At 41.7% G+C, this 17202-nt stretch overlaps 1 protein-coding gene across 2 annotated transcripts in view; it reads left to right on the forward strand.

Moving 5' to 3' along the window:
• The window catches only part of trpc5a (transient receptor potential cation channel, subfamily C, member 5a), a 67835-nt gene that overhangs the window by 45492 nt on the left and 5141 nt on the right, over positions 1-17202 (forward strand). The window contains exons 13-17 of one of the 2 annotated variants that reach the window (XM_032499405.1): positions 7563-7758; positions 8069-8077; positions 8411-8620; positions 13581-13622; positions 16984-17073. In XM_032499405.1, coding sequence (XP_032355296.1) covers positions 7563-7758; positions 8069-8077; positions 8411-8620; positions 13581-13622; positions 16984-17073 — 547 coding nt within the window. The remainder of the gene's footprint in view (positions 1-7562; positions 7759-8068; positions 8078-8410; positions 8621-13580; positions 13623-16983; positions 17074-17202) is intronic. The other variant, XM_032499406.1, reaches the window with a different exon arrangement.

Raw genomic sequence — 17202 nt, forward strand, 5'->3', positions numbered from 1 at the left:
ATCGTCTTGGATTTGGATATATCGTAATATGGTAAGTTTTGTCTTTTCCTGGTTTTACAGGCTGCATTGCAGTAAAGGGATGTAATTTTTTGAACTCACCAGACTGTTCTAGCTGTTCTATTATTTACCTTGACCCACTAAGTCATTAAATCATTTCATCATTTCAAAGCACCAACAGTCAACCATAGAATATCGTCGCAATATTGACATTGAGGTATTTGGTCAAGAATGTTGTGAAATTTGATTTTCTCATATTGCTCAGCCCTAATATATGGTCATAAATGTCTGGACTTCTTATCTATTCATTATGAAAGCCCTTCCTGTTGTGTAGTGTTAAGTCTGTAGTTTTGTCTCTGGATGAAAAAAAAACGTGGTGTTTGCTCATAACAGCTGTGATAAAATCAGCCAGTGGTGATGCAAACGTCCATTTAAATGCAGCCTGTAGCAATGGCTGAGAAACAGTGTGTGTGTCTAGAGGTGCTGCGTCAACACACGCACCCACACACACACACACAGACCCTGCTCTTACAGATATGGAAGCGATGTTCGTTGTCGAGGAGGAGCTCATGCCTACTCAGCAGATGTGAAGAATATTAATGTGAGATGTGAGACAGGTGAAATCTGCAAAAGCAAGTCGAGGTTTAGCTTAATGAAAGGCCAAGTCTGAATTATGGCTCACATGGCAGGTCTGCATCTCACACACACACACACAGATCCAGTGTTTCTTTGCTGAGGGAGGCAGAGTGATAGCCAAGTCGTGTCAGGGGACCGCATATTGATGAGGCGTGTGGTTTGTTTTAGATAATGGCCGTATTGATCCCATTACAGTAAAGCGCTTGGGACATCACTAGGATGCCAAGATCACACTTTTTAAAGGTGTACTGTTTAGGATTTTGTAATAGAAGAGATAAAGAGAAGTAGGCAAAAGATGCAAAAATTTAGTGAAATCATCTATTTATTTTCAGTAACTTACATTACATTGGCTGTTTTAGGTTTGAGCTAAATGTTCTTATTGAACATGTCTGCAATTTTTCAGTCAATCAATCAATCTCTATTTGTATAGCACCTTTCTTATAGGTTAGTGCAGGTCAAAGAGCTTCACAGATGACTGACAAGCCGATAACAGGACACAAGTGCAGAGCGTAAGAACAACAGAAAACAATTCAACAGCTTGAGACTGATGCATGCAGGATTATAAAAAAGTGTAAGAAAATAGATTTAAAAACTATAATAACCGCTATAGTAGTAAAACAGAAAACTACATTAACATAGTAGATAAAGTAGAGTGAAAAGAAAAAACAACAATAAAAAATAGCTTTTAATGCTATTTAATGCTTAATGCTATTAAATAAAAGATAAATAAAATGTGTAAATGGAAAAATTATATAATATAAATACTAATACAAACCCAGGTACAATAAGAATAGGATAGAATAACATTTTGTAACATTAATTGAATAATGTAAGTGAGTAAAATTATGAAATGTCTCCAAAACATTCCTAATTAAGAAGCCTGGCTGAGTAGGTCGGTTTTAAGTTTACGTTTAAAAAAACATTTTGCTGCGGCAGCTGTTTCCAGATCCTCAGACTGTGGTGGACGGAGTTAACACCTTAAAGCTGCCTCACCAAACGTTGGTTGCCAAAGCCCTCGGTTATGTTATTAAGACATTAAAACTTGGGTTAAATATTGAAAATGTAATTCAAGGCGTACTTGAGGCACGAGATCTTAAAGTCTTTGTCGACCTCCTCGCTAAGATGCTGAAAAAGAGAAAACACACTCAGCAAAACTTGACTTGAAAGAACAAAAAGAATACGGTGTTGATCAGCTGCTCTCAGAGCTCCTCCTCCCCACATCGGCCCAGACGTGAAAGAAATCAGCCTCATGCTGGAGCTCAATGAGCGAGCAGATCACTGCTGTGACAGCTCAGATGATGCATTATGCAAAACAGAGTGATCGCGGCCCTGCGAGCAGCCCAGCCTGCATCAACATTCATGAGTTTACAATGCAAGGCTTATTTCCCCTCTCTTTGTGTGTGTGTGTGTGTGTGTGTGTGTATGTGTGTGTTGGCTTTGCATCCTACTCCTGTAATTCACACACACTTATCAACATTATTTGGCGAGATAATTTCCTGTTTCTGCTCTCTGGTGTCTCACCCATCCTCTTCTCACTCATCTGTACTTCACACACACTTATCACCTTTAATGTGCTACATAGTTTTACACCATTCATTGTGTGTGTGTGTGTGTGTGTGTGTGTGTGTGTGTGTGTGTGTGTGTGTGTGTTGTGTGTCTCACTCTCTTTACTGCACGCTCCCTTTTTCTGCCTTCACACAAAAGCTGTTAATACTCCTTCACCGTCTTTCACACAAACCTCAGTCTATTTTCTTTCACACACACAATTCTCTCTCTCTCTCTCTCTCTCTCTCTCTCTCTCTCTCTCTCTCTCTCTCTCTCTGTGTTTCTCTGTGATTTGCACACCTTCTACATTATGTCTCAGCCTCAGCATGGGTGCTACTGGGAGTCTGAGCACAAATTTAACGTACTGACCTTTACCAACAAATACTCTTGGGAACTATAAAGTCCTATTGGCTGTTTTACAAATGACAAGGACTAATTCAATGGTGCAAAATCCTATTCTATGCTATTCCAACATTGAGAACAACTGCTAGCACTGCAAAGCAACTCAAAGAAACAAAGACTGACTTATTAGAAAGAGTCTGAAAGAAAGTCTGATAATAAAAAGAATAAAGAACTGTGACATATCGGCAAAGCATTTCATAAATGAGAGAAAATGTTGCTTATAGTTTAGCTTTCTGTTTACCGTAGCCAAGGGCTCACGGCTGTGGCTAATTCAATAGGGTAAATGGAATGCCTTTCTACCTTTACCGGACAAAGCGCTTTGCAATTTGCCTCTCATTCACCCATTTACACACACACACACACACACACACACAGCCATGCAACACGCTGGCCCGGCCATTGCATCTGGACGATGCACCGGATGGTGCAGTGGAGAGAGAGGAAAAAAGAGAGAGGGTTGTGTGTTTGTTGTTGAGTATGAGTGTAGCAGTAACGCTATAGCTCTGAACGTTGCAGCGCAGTCCGTTTACAGTTTATCTGTCAGTGATAACGATGCTACAACTCCTCAAGACCCAAGCCAAGGTCCCGTGTCTTGCTTGCCTGCTGGTTAAAGGTGCTGTCAGTAGGATTGTGAAGATCAGGCTCACTAACTTAAGGTGGGCTGGCGGCGGGCTGGCTTTAAGGTGGACTAGCTATTCTAATTTCATACACACAAGCTGCTGCTTAAGTTTTGCTTTTGTGATCTTTAAGTGATAGTGGTAATTGCACGATGATGTCACTAATATGCAAATAAGCATAGGGCGGATGGCTAGAGCCTCAGATCACAATATGCCATCTCAAAATGCTTTAAAAAGAAAACAGGATGTAATTCTCACAGATTACTGCAATATGATGGCATCAGGCTCCTAGTCTCGATGGTTACAGGTTACAGTTTGAAGGGAGGTGCTGCGGTCAGAGAGGGGAGAGCTGTGGGAGGAGGCCTGGGTTTTACAGACCGCCCTACCCAGCTTTAACTGTACACTAGTGCCAAGTGCCTCCCACACTACTGCAGAGCTGCAACAGTGAAATGACTGAGTGGCTATGGGGATCAGCTGTAGCAGCCAGTGACTCGGCTTAGTGGAGAGGGAGATAAGAGAGAGGGAGAGGTGAGAGGAGAGGAAATGAGAAAGCAAAAGGAGAGACCCAAATTAATAGAGAGGAAACAAGGAGAGGATACAAGAGGTGGGGGAGGGAAACAAGGAGAGGGGAGAAAATGAGAGACGGAGAGGAGAGGAGGAGAGGCAAGAAGAAAAAGAGACATAAGGGATAGTAAACAAGGAGAGGAAAGAAGGAATAAATGGGAATGAGAGAAAAAATGAGGAGAAGAGGAAGGGAGAGGAGAGGAACAAGCAAAGAATAGGAGGGGAGAGAAAACAAAGGTGGAGAATAGAAAATCAAAACAGAAAATAACTACAAACTGATAATCACCTCTTGTTAAAATGTTTAACCAAGAAAACAAAACAAAGAGGAGTGCAAGAGGAAGTATAGAAAGAGTGAGAGGAAAAGAAGGAAGGGCTTAGGGCTGGGAGGAGATATGAGAAAACAAAGGAAGGTAGAGGAGGTGAAGAAAGAGAGACAAATTAAAGAATAAGGGATGCTAGAGACTGATTAAACTGTGCTTGATGAGAAAAGCAAATGTGTGTGTGTGTGAGAGAGAGAGAGAGAGAGAGAGAGAGAGAGAGAGAGGGGGGGGTTATTTGTCTTTCTTTTTCCTTTTAGTGTCCATCTTTTTTCTCGTTTCATAACTGTGATGCAACATCACGCTTGGTTGCTTCATTCATCATTGCTCTCTCTTCATTTGCACACTCATCAGTCTCTCGCCCTCCCTCTCACTGAGTACACACAGTAACACACACATTTCACTTGTACACTCAGAGGAAATTCACTCCATCACACACACACACACACACACACGCACACTGTATACTGATTGGTATAGTGATCATTCACACCTAGTGGTACATACCTTGCTGGAACACACACACACACCCACACCCACACCCACACACGCACACGCACACACACACACACACGCACACACCCACACACATGCACACACACACACACACATGCGCACACATGCGCACACACACTCCTACTACACACTGCTATACATATTTTATGCAGCACAAATATAACACCCTGCAGACAAAACCTTCTCTTTCTCTCTCTTTCTTTCCCTCTCTCTCTCTTTCTCTCTCTTTCATCTCTCTCTCTTTCATTCTTGTAATGTAGTGTCTGGGTTCTGCCAATTGTTGCTTCATCAAAAATTCAATAAGCTGCGCTGTAACTGACTGTCACACATACAGAGAGAGAGAAACAGAAGATGGAGAGAGGAAGAGGAGGGGAATAAAACAAGGAGGTAAACCTATAGAGATAATGTGACAGATAGAAAGAGGGGAGGAAGGAAATATGTATGTATAGAGAATGTTATGAAGCACTTTGAAACTGCAGTAGACGTTAAGAGCTGTACATTGTCATTAGTTGTGTGAGTTATTTCTCTATAGTCTGTGTGTTAGCAACAGTAGACGGCGGTTGGCACGCCTCCAGTTTGGAAAAGCAGGAAAGACACGAAAGCGAAGCAATGTACCGCTGAGCGGGGGCAGCAGCGTACTTTGTATTTCAGGAACCTTAAAACATCTATATCAGTTAAGTTTACGCTATATTTAGAAAACTTTCACAGCTCTACCTTGCAGTCAAGCAGCCTTTTACTATAGGGAACTACATCTTTATCTCTGGTCTCTTCAAAGTCCGCCAGACTCCTTTCACAAAAACAGTCCTTTACCTCGCAGAACACAGGAGTTGTGGGCGCCTGGGTAGCTCACCCGGTAAAGCGCGCGCCCATATATAAAGGTTTACTCCTCGCCGCAGCGTGCGTGGGTGTGACTCCGGCCTGCGGCCCTTTGCTGCATGTCGTGTGCATAGAGGTCTACACAGCGAGCCAACGATTCCCAACGGCATGCGTTGGGCGGGACAGCAGTGAGAGGAAAGACATCCTGCTCTGGGGGGGTGGCTGTCTGCCTTGACCGATGGGCAGAGAGATGCACAGCCACTACAAAAATTGACATAGAAATAACAGAATATACTATAGCAGAGGTTATAATGGAAGGACATGAGCAGTAGCAGTTAAAGAGGAAAAATGGTAAAGAACTGCATTCTGGGAGGGCTGTTCTGGTATGCTAGTAGGGGATTAAGAGCTGCTTGAGTGGTGTTGACAGTGCTTTTTGTTTCCTCTTGAATATACCAACTCACATTTCATAAAAATAAGGTCTAAGTTGTTCAGTTTAACAGCCAAGTTTAAGTTGTTCCAGAAAAGGCAGAAGTAGCCTATGTCACCCAAAAACTGAGTTATTTTACCTTCATTTATAGGCATTTTGCTTAAGTCTATATTAACATATTTAAATTGTTTCAATCATCTACCTCGGACCATCACACTGTAACTTGAATAGAATTGATTTATTTTTGGGGAGGAATGTGACTGCAACAGGAGGGGTTAATTAGACCTGGGCCTGTGCGTAACGTTGTAATCACGCGGAACAAAAGGAAGAAGACACTTTGGTTTCGGGGTGGACTCATGAAAGTGACACAGGAAGTGTTTTGGCTTACTGTGTTGGTTCTGGGACAAAATTTTCAATAAGCCTTTCTTTGTCATGCCGTTTTAACAATATCATTTAAAAAGACGCCAACGTTACTGGTATCATAATACTCAATCGGTTAGTTTGTTTGTGTTTGTTGAATCTGAACTAACCCTTCAAAACGCCAAAATTACAATACCACTAACTAACTGATAAAGGCAGAGGTAGACCACCAACTCCTGTGTACTTTGAGGTAAAATTACTGTTCTTGTCAAAGTACTCAATCATACTAATAGTACGAGTCTCGTCTTGAAATATTCACTAGTGATGTGATTATTCCAAGACAACGATATGTAATGCTGTGTTGTCAAAACATTTCTCAATGTGTGTTTACTTTTTTCTTTGACTTTAAATTGTAGTAAATGTTGAAAACATGTTGATGTACAGTTTGTGTTACCATCTGGATGATGGGCCAGCACGTTGTTAGTTAAGCATCATTAAGGCGGATTCTTTCTTACTGTGAGCTATTAACTGTTCCCGCAGCTCTTTTTTGTTCCTGAGGTCTTTAAGTAAAAAATAAAGCGATGAATGTAGATTTTAGCATTTAGTGTGAACAGTACTAAGCCACTTCTCAAATCCTTTAACTCTGCTTGACTCCAACTGAAAGGTTTGTTTATACCAAGAAGCACATTTCCTCTCAGCCACTCACACATATTTACGAGTAGCTCATTTATTGGTTGTCTATAAGCATCTGACTGTCAATGAAATGTCTTCAGCTTAAATATGTTGAGGTTGTTATTTGCGTAGACAATCTGAGAAAGATGAATATTACGGAGGTTGACCTAAGGACAACATGAGGGTTAAGGGGGTTATATACCGCGCTACCGCCGGAATTTCAAGTGCTTTTCAACTGCGGTGAGACTGCGGCAACTGCGGCCCCAGCCCTAATTCCTCGTGGGGGAGACAGAAACTATGCACCATAGCTTTAATTCAATTCAATTTTATTTATAGTATCAAATCACAACAAGAGTTATCTCAAGACACTTTACAGCTAGAGTTGGTCTAGACCACTTTCTATAATTTACAAAGAATTCCAGTAACTCACCCAAGAGCTAGCAGTTAGTTTGTGGGAGAAAAACTTCCTTTAACAAAGATAATGGAGCAATAACCAACTTAAAATGCATTTTTATCATTATTATTAATTATTATATATGTTTTGCAAGTTAGACACTGTACAGGAGTTGCAACTTCTGATCTGCTTGTCCCCGTCTGACGCAGCTTGTCTCACGTTTTAAGTGTGCAACGTATTTTTATTTTCTGAATAATCCTCACCCAAAATAAAGGTTCTCTCCTTTTCCGTGTCCTCAGGTTATTCGAGACCCTCCAGTCTCTGTTCTGGTCGATATTCGGGCTGCTGAATCTGTACGTGACCAACGTGAAGGCCCGCCACGAGTTCACAGAGTTCGTCGGGGCGACCATGTTCGGGACGTACAACGTCATCTCGCTGGTGGTCCTGCTCAACATGCTCATCGCCATGATGAACAACTCCTACCAGCTCATCGCTGTAAGTCACAACCTTAAATGGCGACTGAAACGATTCATCAGCTGTTTTTACTTTTTAAAAAACTTTTTTGCACCTCATTAAGGTCCATTAGTGGTCATTTTGTGGTTGTTTTTGCATCTCTGTGATTTTTTTTTTTGCATCCTTTTGGAGTAACTTTGTGTTTCTTTGTGGTCATTTCTGGTCTGCTTTGGCGTGTTGCATCTGTTTTTAAGTTTAGGTTTAAAGTCATTATGTTCATTTTTGGGGGTTTTGTGTCTATTTTAAGTCATTTAGCGTCTATTTGTGATCGTTTTGTGTTTTGTTTTTTCAGCAACATTTGGTGAGTCAGGACCCCTGACCCCTTGGGCCCCTGGGCCTGTGCTCGGTAGGCCCGTTCAGTAATCCATCCATCCCCGTGACTTATTAGCAGACATTATTTTGATTTACGGCAATCATTCGCTCCAACTGCCGATCTCTCCAAAAGGAATGATCTTGTAGTCAGTACACTTAAACTCAAAGTCTTGTAGTCTGCACTAGTTCTAAATAAACATCTTACAACAGTTACTAGGCATCATGTCTCTTTAATTGCTTCACCAAATTTCATCTAAAAAATAAAATAGATCACCTCTCAGATTGTTACATGACCTCAAGCTGGGTTCTCTTCCTCCTGCAGGACCACGCCGACATCGAGTGGAAGTTTGCCCGCACCAAGTTGTGGATGAGCTACTTCGACGAGGGCGGCACGCTGCCGCCTCCGTTCAACATCATCCCCAGCCCCAAGTCCATCCTCTACCTGCTCGTGTGGCTCCACAACAAGCTGTGCAGAAGAGGCCATGCGCCCGGGGAGGAAACACACAAATGTGAAAACCTCCGAGAGTTCACGGTGAGTTTCATATTCTTATAAATCATTTTCTGTAATTTTTACTTATTTCATTATGTAATGCTCCTATGCAGGGGCGGAGCTGGAAGGAGGGCGAGGGGTTCAATATGATTTAAATGAAAACAAGTTAAAGGAATAATAAATGCGATTTCTTATTTAGCAGAATAACATTGTGTTGTTGTATTCCAGCCAATGTTTCCCATATTTCTAAGCAGATTTTTTATGCTGTATTCTGATAAAAGCCCCCCCCCCCCCCGGTGTTACCAACCTTTTCTGCACTGAGCACTGGTTTTAAATTAACAGATGTGTTGCGGAGCAGGCAACCTGGAGGGGACATTGTATCTAAATTGCAGATCCTAATTATTCTCACTAGGTATTTACATAGAAAGATAAAGTCTCCCATTAGTCTTGTTTGCATGTCCACAATTATTAAATATTTGGTTGAGCTGTTCGCTCTTTGTCAGCTCTTTGTCAGAAAATGACAGAATACTAAACACAAACCAAACCTGTATTTGTACTGTTTTGATGAAGTTACAGCCACACTCAGTGAGGTGTGCTGTCCTCACAGATTTCTCGTACTATTAAATGCTAAATGGGATGATGAATAGCTTGTGTCCTGATGATATATTTCATTTAAAATCAGTATATTGTTGTTGTAGTCGTGACAGGAGTGATGAAGAAAAATGCCCCACACACACTGTATTTTTTTTTTTTGGGGCCAAGTGACTTTTTTTCTCGGCCGGTACCAAATCTTCCAAGGCCAGCACCAGAACATACACCATATTTGTTATTTAGAGCATTATGTCTAGTTGATCTTTTAAACGCACCAGGTTTTCTCGCTTGTTTATTTTTGCCTTCATTGTTTGTGTCCTCCATGTTGAGCTTTCTGCGCCTCAGAGAAACAACATTTTCTTCATCTGTACCGTATATATATATGTAAAAAAAAAAGTTGACTTTGAGTTTGATTGACAAGCTGCAGCTGCCCGGATCAAACCAGTGAGCGCTTTGGGACAGTCAGGGTAACTCACACGTCTCTCTGCTGCTCCACTTCAGACAAAACAAAACTCCAAAGTTCACAAACTCGAGAAGAAATGTTTATTTATGCCCGTCACTCAGCAGTCAGGCAAACAAACTGCACGAGCCTCCGCCAGGTGAAAGGCCGTATGCTGATATTCTTGTTAACAAGTCACTGGAGGATTCACATGCTAACTGAGCTCTGGTTTACTGTGAACGCTGTATGTTTGAACATGCTCACCCTTCAGCGTAAATTCAGTTTCATTTTGTTTCGTTCGTTTCACCAGCATCATCGCGTAGAGTCCAACAGGAACATAAGAAGCTCAGAGGATGACACAGATGGGAAACTAACGCTGTCATATTTTATGTACAAGTTGTATAAAGTAGCATAAGAAATAAATAAATTCCTAGCAGAAGGACTGAAGTGAGCGAAGCGAGTGAGCGAGGGGGATGTATAATTTACAGAAATACAATCAGACGGGACTTGATCGGACATCAGCTGTGTGTCTTTGAGCACAGAGGGAACATCAGCAGATAAACACGTCCTGATGAACACATGAACACAGTCCAGTCATCTGGAGAGAGACTGTGAGCAAGCAGAGCACACACACACACACACACACACACACACACACACACACTCACACAGACACACACACTCACAGACTGCAGCTGGCATGCTCACCTCAGCTGAAGTCAGCTGAGTTATATAAGCCAACCAGCCCACATAGCTTCACAGAGCCGCACAGCACCGCAGAGATATGGTGAAGTCAGAGTCACACTGTGTGTGTGTGTGTGTGTGTGTGTGTGTGTGTGTGTGTGTGTGTGTGTGTGTGTGTGTGTGTGTGTGTGTGTGTGTGTGTGTGTGTGTGTGTGTGTGTGTGTTGTCAGACTAAGCAGAAAAACAACAGCATGAGAAATTGAGGGCAATGATAGGCGGAAATAGATGGATAGAGGAAGATACGGGGAGGATGACTGCAGGTTGACAAAACATTCCTACATGTCTGTTTCTATATATTCTGTAGAGTTGTGTACTAACATTATCCCGAATGTTCATACCCAAGGCAATCCTGGCGTCATATCCTCTTTAAGAATGCGTCAGCGTCTTAGCTGTCTTCCAGAATCGATCATAAATGGACTTTTTTATCCAGTTTTCAGCCACATTTTACATACACTTTTTTGAGCTTGTTGGTTTTCATCTATATGTCGTTGGACGTCTGGCTCTTAAGTTATCAGAGAAACAAGACATATTATTTTCTTATTTTCCTGATATTGCTTTCTACAAGAACAAATGTAACAGCGATAAGGCCAATTTTCCATGGATGAGAGAGGGTGTCAGACAAGTGTTTTCAAAGTCTTCGAGTGCATGGTCGACAAAAAGGTCCTTTATAACAATCACTTATGAATCCAATCATATTCAAAATCGTTTATAATAAGAGGAGAGTAACACTCTTGTGTCTCTCTGATCATGGTTTAAAATAACATTGCAAAGGCAATATTGAGATATCTCGGTTTAAAGTTTAATAACTTTAGCCAGGTTCACACAGGGGAATCGTAACTATCTTCACACACATTTGTTTTTATTTGCTGGAACAATACTTTCTTATTTTCTATTTTGAATGCACATTTATCACATAGTCTGTTTTGTTTATTTTTTTCTCTTTATTGTCTTCCTTTGCCAAGCCCTTAGTTACAAAAAGCTGCATGAATAAGTCTTCTATGGGTCTGGTTTGATGCTTCAGCTCTCTTAAAATAACCCGAAAGCTCTCAACACAGTTGCTCAGTTGGTTCCAACACTTGGACTCACTGGTGACGGTGGCAGAGAGGAGGACATTGGACAAACTGCTGGCTATTACTGAAAATGCCAGCCACCCCCTGCACACCGTCATCAGCACCCAGAGGAGCCGGTTCAGTGGAAGGCTGCTCCTTCCCAAGTGCCGGACCAACAGACTCAAGGACTCCTTTGTCCCTCATGCCATCAGACTATACAACTCCTCACTAGGGGGGAGGAGGAAATAGGGCATAGGACAATACATACATACATACATACATACATATATACATATATACATACATATATACATACATGCATACACAGTACACGTACATACATACATACACACAGTACACATACATACATACATACACGCACACCTAGTCACTTTATCACTTTATCACTTCAATACTGGACTCAACACTGACACTTTAATAACAATTTATGGTCTTTTGTTTGTTTTATTTGACAAATGTTCTTATTGTTGTTATTATTATCATTATTGTTATTTTGTTGCTTTATACGTCTTTTCTTTTCTTTTTTTAATCTATTTTTTAATTTGTTTTTTCTTGCTAAAACTGGTGCTGGAATTTTCAATTTCCTTGCGGGAGTCATCCCAAAAGGATCAATAAAGAGAAGTCTAAGTCTAAGTCTAAGTCTAAGTCTTGATGAGGTGAGAAGAGGAGACAGTCATCATCTGCTCCTATCTGCCTGTCACCGAGATGATTGTGGTTTAATAGGATGGAAGGATCTGCTAAACGCCTCGAAATGTAAATGAAGAGCAGAAGTTCCAAAGAAGTTATGTATTCATTTTTAATGGAGAGAACTGATTAACTGGAGTTCATTACTCTGCGGCTCTCCAATATAAAGGATGTAGGCTGTGAAAAGTCATTCTGTCAGCCAACGGCAATTTGACATCTGTTGTCTTTTGCTCCATTTTGATCCTAACAATCATTTTTCAAAAGAGGGCCTCACTTTTTACAGTTTTTGCCAATTGCTTACACATTGAAATCCAAAGTATTACACAATGATTAAAATCTTACACACAAGGATCAAAATATTGGCCAAGATGTGCACCACTATAAGCACAATGTCAGCCTCACACCTTTCACAAACACATGATTGCTTATGAACATATTAGCCCAATCCCAAAGTCCGGACTCACAGACTCACGGACTTTGGTGCGCATTCTTGTGGAATTCGTAAGGGCTCAGGGTTGGCCCAATGTTGAATTTCAAAGGGCGTGAAGGTTTGAGTACACATTTACAAAAGTCCTTTCCGTGAGTCTGCGTCAAAGCAGACTTCACCAAAGGGATTTACCCACAGTTCATGCGTTGTGACGATTACCGCGGAGACCATAGGGAAATCTGGAAATTACAAAGGTAAACAACATTATGACACACGATCATGGACCAGAACGGACCTGTTTGTCCAGCTTGTAAAACAAGAGTTTGAAAAAATGTCAAAGTCAGGCAGCCTTCTCCTGGGCCTTGGCCGTGTGGAAAGCAACAAACTTAAAATGAAAATTCCCAAACCGGCAAGTGTCAGCAACATCTTTGTTATTAAACGTCGCCAAGGTAACATGTGATCTCGTGAAGCACTGTCCCAATCCCATTCATACCTATCTGAGCCCTTGTGGCCTCACTCACTCACTCACTTAGCACTTGAGATCAATTAGATCTAGAATTTCCTTTGGGATGAATAAAGTATTTATCTATCGATTAAGACTGTGAGTCTTTAGTCCTTAGTCCTCAGGGCTCACTTTGGGATTGGGCCAATGTTGCACTTTCTCTGTGTACTTCATTTACAGTACTCACTGAGAAGTAGAATTGCTAAAAGTGTTTTTAAGGTTAGCAGCAGCAGTGTGTAACTGGCTCAAACAGAATTAAGTCATATGTGTGTGTTTCATATGGTAACAAAATATGCTTCTTTTTTAAATTACTGTATAGTTTTTGTATAGAGTGTTTCATTTAGCAAAGGGTCTGAGGTGTTGTGCTTTTTGTGTGTCATGTTCTGAAAAACCGGTCCCTGTTTTCAAAATAGTGCTTAAGGAATCGAAAAACTGTCAAGAAAATAAAAAAAACATTTGGATTTTGGAATGAAGTGTTTATGATATTGTTATCTGAGGAATAAAGAAACTAATGTGTTTAACTTGGTCTCTTCTTGTGTTTGCAGGAACGCCACGCTGACAGTCTGATACAGAACCAGCATTACCAGGTCTGTACAGCCATCACTGCTTCCTGTTTTGTGGTTGTGGTGTGTGTGTGTGTGTGTGTGGGGGGGGGGGGGGGGGGGGGGGGGGGGTGGTGCTTCTCACCAGTTCACTACCTGATCCAACCTGAACGGGCTGCTGTTCCAGCGTAACTTAAAGAAAAAGTACAGGTTGTTATTTTGTCTCAAGATGATGCCTCTGTATGATACATAGGCAAACGACACCAGCAGTGAAAAGATTGGATATTTCTATATAGTCAGGGTCCAAAATTAGCACCATCTACTAGCCAAATGCTGGTAAAATATGCAAGTAGCTGGTGGATTTGCTTCACCATCCAGCCAAAAAAACAATGGTCAACTATTGAGTAGCTGTTCAAATTTGATCATTCATCAGCCATTTGGCTGGTGGACAAAAAAGTAACTTTTGGAACCTGTATAAAGATATTCTTAATGCTTGCCACCGGGTCCAATTTCCCTACTTCAGCTTAAACTCCAGAAGGCTTTGGCAGCGACCAGTCTGCCGCGGACAGACCCAGATCCAGTCTGAGATTTTGGCGGGGAGACGGAGAACTCTGCAGCTGGCAGCAGCGGCTATTTGGAAAGTTGGTCAGCAGAATCTTCCACGTGATCAGGATTTTTTGTGACTTTTTTTCGACATGCTATACTATAATGCTTTTAGATTATTTTTTAGGCATTATAGGCCTTTATTTGTATAGGGCAGCTGAACACATAAAGGGGGTAAGAGAGAAAGGGAATGTAAGGGCTGCAGCTCGAAGTCGAACCCGCATCCGCTTTGTCGAGGGGGAAACGTCTATATATGGGCGTGCCCTCTACCAGGTGCTACACAGGCGCCCTACTATGATGTTTTTCAACATACTTACTACTTGCGTATAAATACCTGGGAATTCAGAGCTTCAAATGCGTGTGCTGGCAGACGGAGAGAAGCTGCAGCCGGTAGAAGGGGCCGTCTGCGGCTGCAGGACCTGGAGCTTACCGCCCGCTTCCTGGGAGCCAATACCAACACCACGCAAGGGAGTCTGGCAGCTGCAGATATCTACGACACGAGGCTGGGGAGAGCGGTGGAGGCAACTCGAAGGAAGCGATACCCTCAGCACGGCGCATTGCTTTAATTTGCAGCTGACCTCTCAAGGCACAAGCACTAAGATAAAGAGGCAGCCAGAAGCGCTAATGACATATCTGCACGGAGTTTGGCCTCTGAAGGGTCCGCACTGTGCTCTGGTTCCTACCTGGCCGTTTTACTGCTGATTGTCTGTAGGCGGCTTAACAGCAACCTTCTTTTGCTGACCTCCAGTGGTTCATCTCCTCACCCTGCTGCAGTGATGTAGGAGTGTATTCCAGGTTATGTCAGTACACCGTGTACTCTAATATAAGTTTTTAAACTCTTCAGAAACACATATTGTTCTTGGCAGCCACAACTAGTATTCTGTCGGGTATGTCCAGTTTTTGGGAGGATTTTTTTTAAAAATTTGTGCAGCAAATCAGCCTTGATGGATCTCTTGTATTTTGACACCTCAGCACTGGCAGCACCTACAGACGCAGGAACGCCAGGACTTTGGGTTTGGCAGCGCTGATTGTTGCTTTGACAGAATTGTTAAAAAATTTCGCCCTTCCTTTAACATGTTTGGTGTGTTCTGGCAGAGGCGGAAGTACGATGCCAACTGTCCCCTTTGGCAGTCACGGGGGGGGACTTGGGGGGATGCTGTGTTGTGTATGTTATTATGTGTGTGTGTTTTTTGGGTGGTGGTGGGTGTGGGGTGTGTGTTTGTGTGGGGGTTTGTGTTGTGTGTGTGTGTGGTGGTGTGGTGTGTGTGTGTGTGGTGTTGTGTGTGGTGGTGTGTTGTGTGTGTGTGTATTACCGCCCACTGAGCCCCAAAATGCGGGGAAATTTTGTCTTTGGCTTTAAAATCCAGGGTACCCGCCCTTTGGGTGATTACTAATGAGAAATCCTTTCCCAATGATCTGTTGTGAAAAATTTTTTAGCGCGGTTGGTTTTGAGCCAGTTGTAAATGATCACACAGTTTTTGTTGTATACATTCCATAAAACCCCTGACATTGTTGGAAATTGTTCCGCCTTTTTTTTTAAGCCCTAAATATTTTAAAAAATGTTTTTGTTAAATTTCCAAAAGATTTCTTGGAAAGAAATATTTTTAATGTTGGATGGGGTTAGGGAAAACTACAAAATTTATGAAAGTGTTAAAAATTTTAAACAAAACCATCAAAAACCCAAAAAATGAAAAAACCCAAATTTTATCATTTAACAAAATCATAAATGTTTAATGAACATTTTCATTAAAACAGTGGAGAAAACCGAGTAAAAACCGAGGCTAAAGCTAAAGTCAGTCGCCTTCTTTTAAAAAAACTATAATCTTAAAAACCCCAAAAAAAGCAAAAATTCAATTTTGGAAGATCTTAAATCTTAAATCGCCAAATTTTCGTACAAAGAAAATGAGCCCCCGAAAAATTTTTTCCACAATGAAAAAGGGGGGGAAAAATTGGGGCTATTTTTGGCAATAAAAAAACAGGTTCAAGTTAAGCAAGATAAATCTGCGGCCATAGACCATTTTAGTAATTTTTTATGTATTTTTACCATACTAAGGGGTATATTCCTTAACATGCGTTAAAAAAAATTTTTAAAAAAATTTTTTTATAAACTTTATGAATTCTAAGGGGTTACCCTTCAACACAAATTATTTCTGCAATCAAAACCCGCCCACCCCCAAAACACCCAAAAAATCCAAGCGTATGGCCGCGTAGGCGTTTTCTTTTGCGCACTGTTTGCCAATTGTCCATTCATAAACCCCCTCGACCCGCGTCGCAGCGTATTTTGGCTCTCCCCTTGTTTTTTGTGCGAGAGCGGCGTATGTTGAGCCGCAGGTAAAAACATACGGAAGAGCACTGCAGCCGGACTTTAAAAAAAAACACTTTCAAAATAAAACACCTGGGCTCATGGTGATTTAGGCTTTCTTGTCTTCTCACAGCGAGACATGGAGAGAGAGACCGATGGATGGACAGAGAGACACACACACACACACAACACAAACAGACACATATAGGCTACAATTACTACCAGTTTTCCGCACTCATCCTGTCTCTTTCTATCGGAGAGAGAGAGAGGGGGAGGGGGGAGGAGGATCGCTTTGTGACCGGTCTGAATGGCCAGATGCACGATCAGGCGCCCGGTATATTTAAAGTGTACAACACGTGACATAGTTCTTTCCAGATAAACATTTATTAGCAAAGTACAGACCCATAACATATAAAACTGTACTCACTTTTCTGACAGCAAAAAAGAGCAAATAATGAGATACCAAGACAGTAAAGTAACCATGGTGACTGTCTCCAACAGGAAGTGATCCGGAGCCTGGTGAAGAGGTACGTGGCAGCCATGATCCGCAGCGCCAAGACGGACGAGGGACTAACGGAGGAGAACTTTAAGGTGGGTCCTTTTTTTTTTTTTTAAGGTGGAAACCACTGATGACTCGCAACTGCTGTCATGGTGACGGCTTATGGAGATCCAAATAAGAAATAGATGATAGCAAAAATAACTAGAGCAACCAAAAGGTTG

The sequence above is a fragment of the Etheostoma spectabile genome, chromosome 19 (genome assembly GCF_008692095.1).
Source record: "Etheostoma spectabile isolate EspeVRDwgs_2016 chromosome 19, UIUC_Espe_1.0, whole genome shotgun sequence".
Classification (NCBI taxonomy): Eukaryota; Metazoa; Chordata; class Actinopteri; order Perciformes; family Percidae; genus Etheostoma; species Etheostoma spectabile.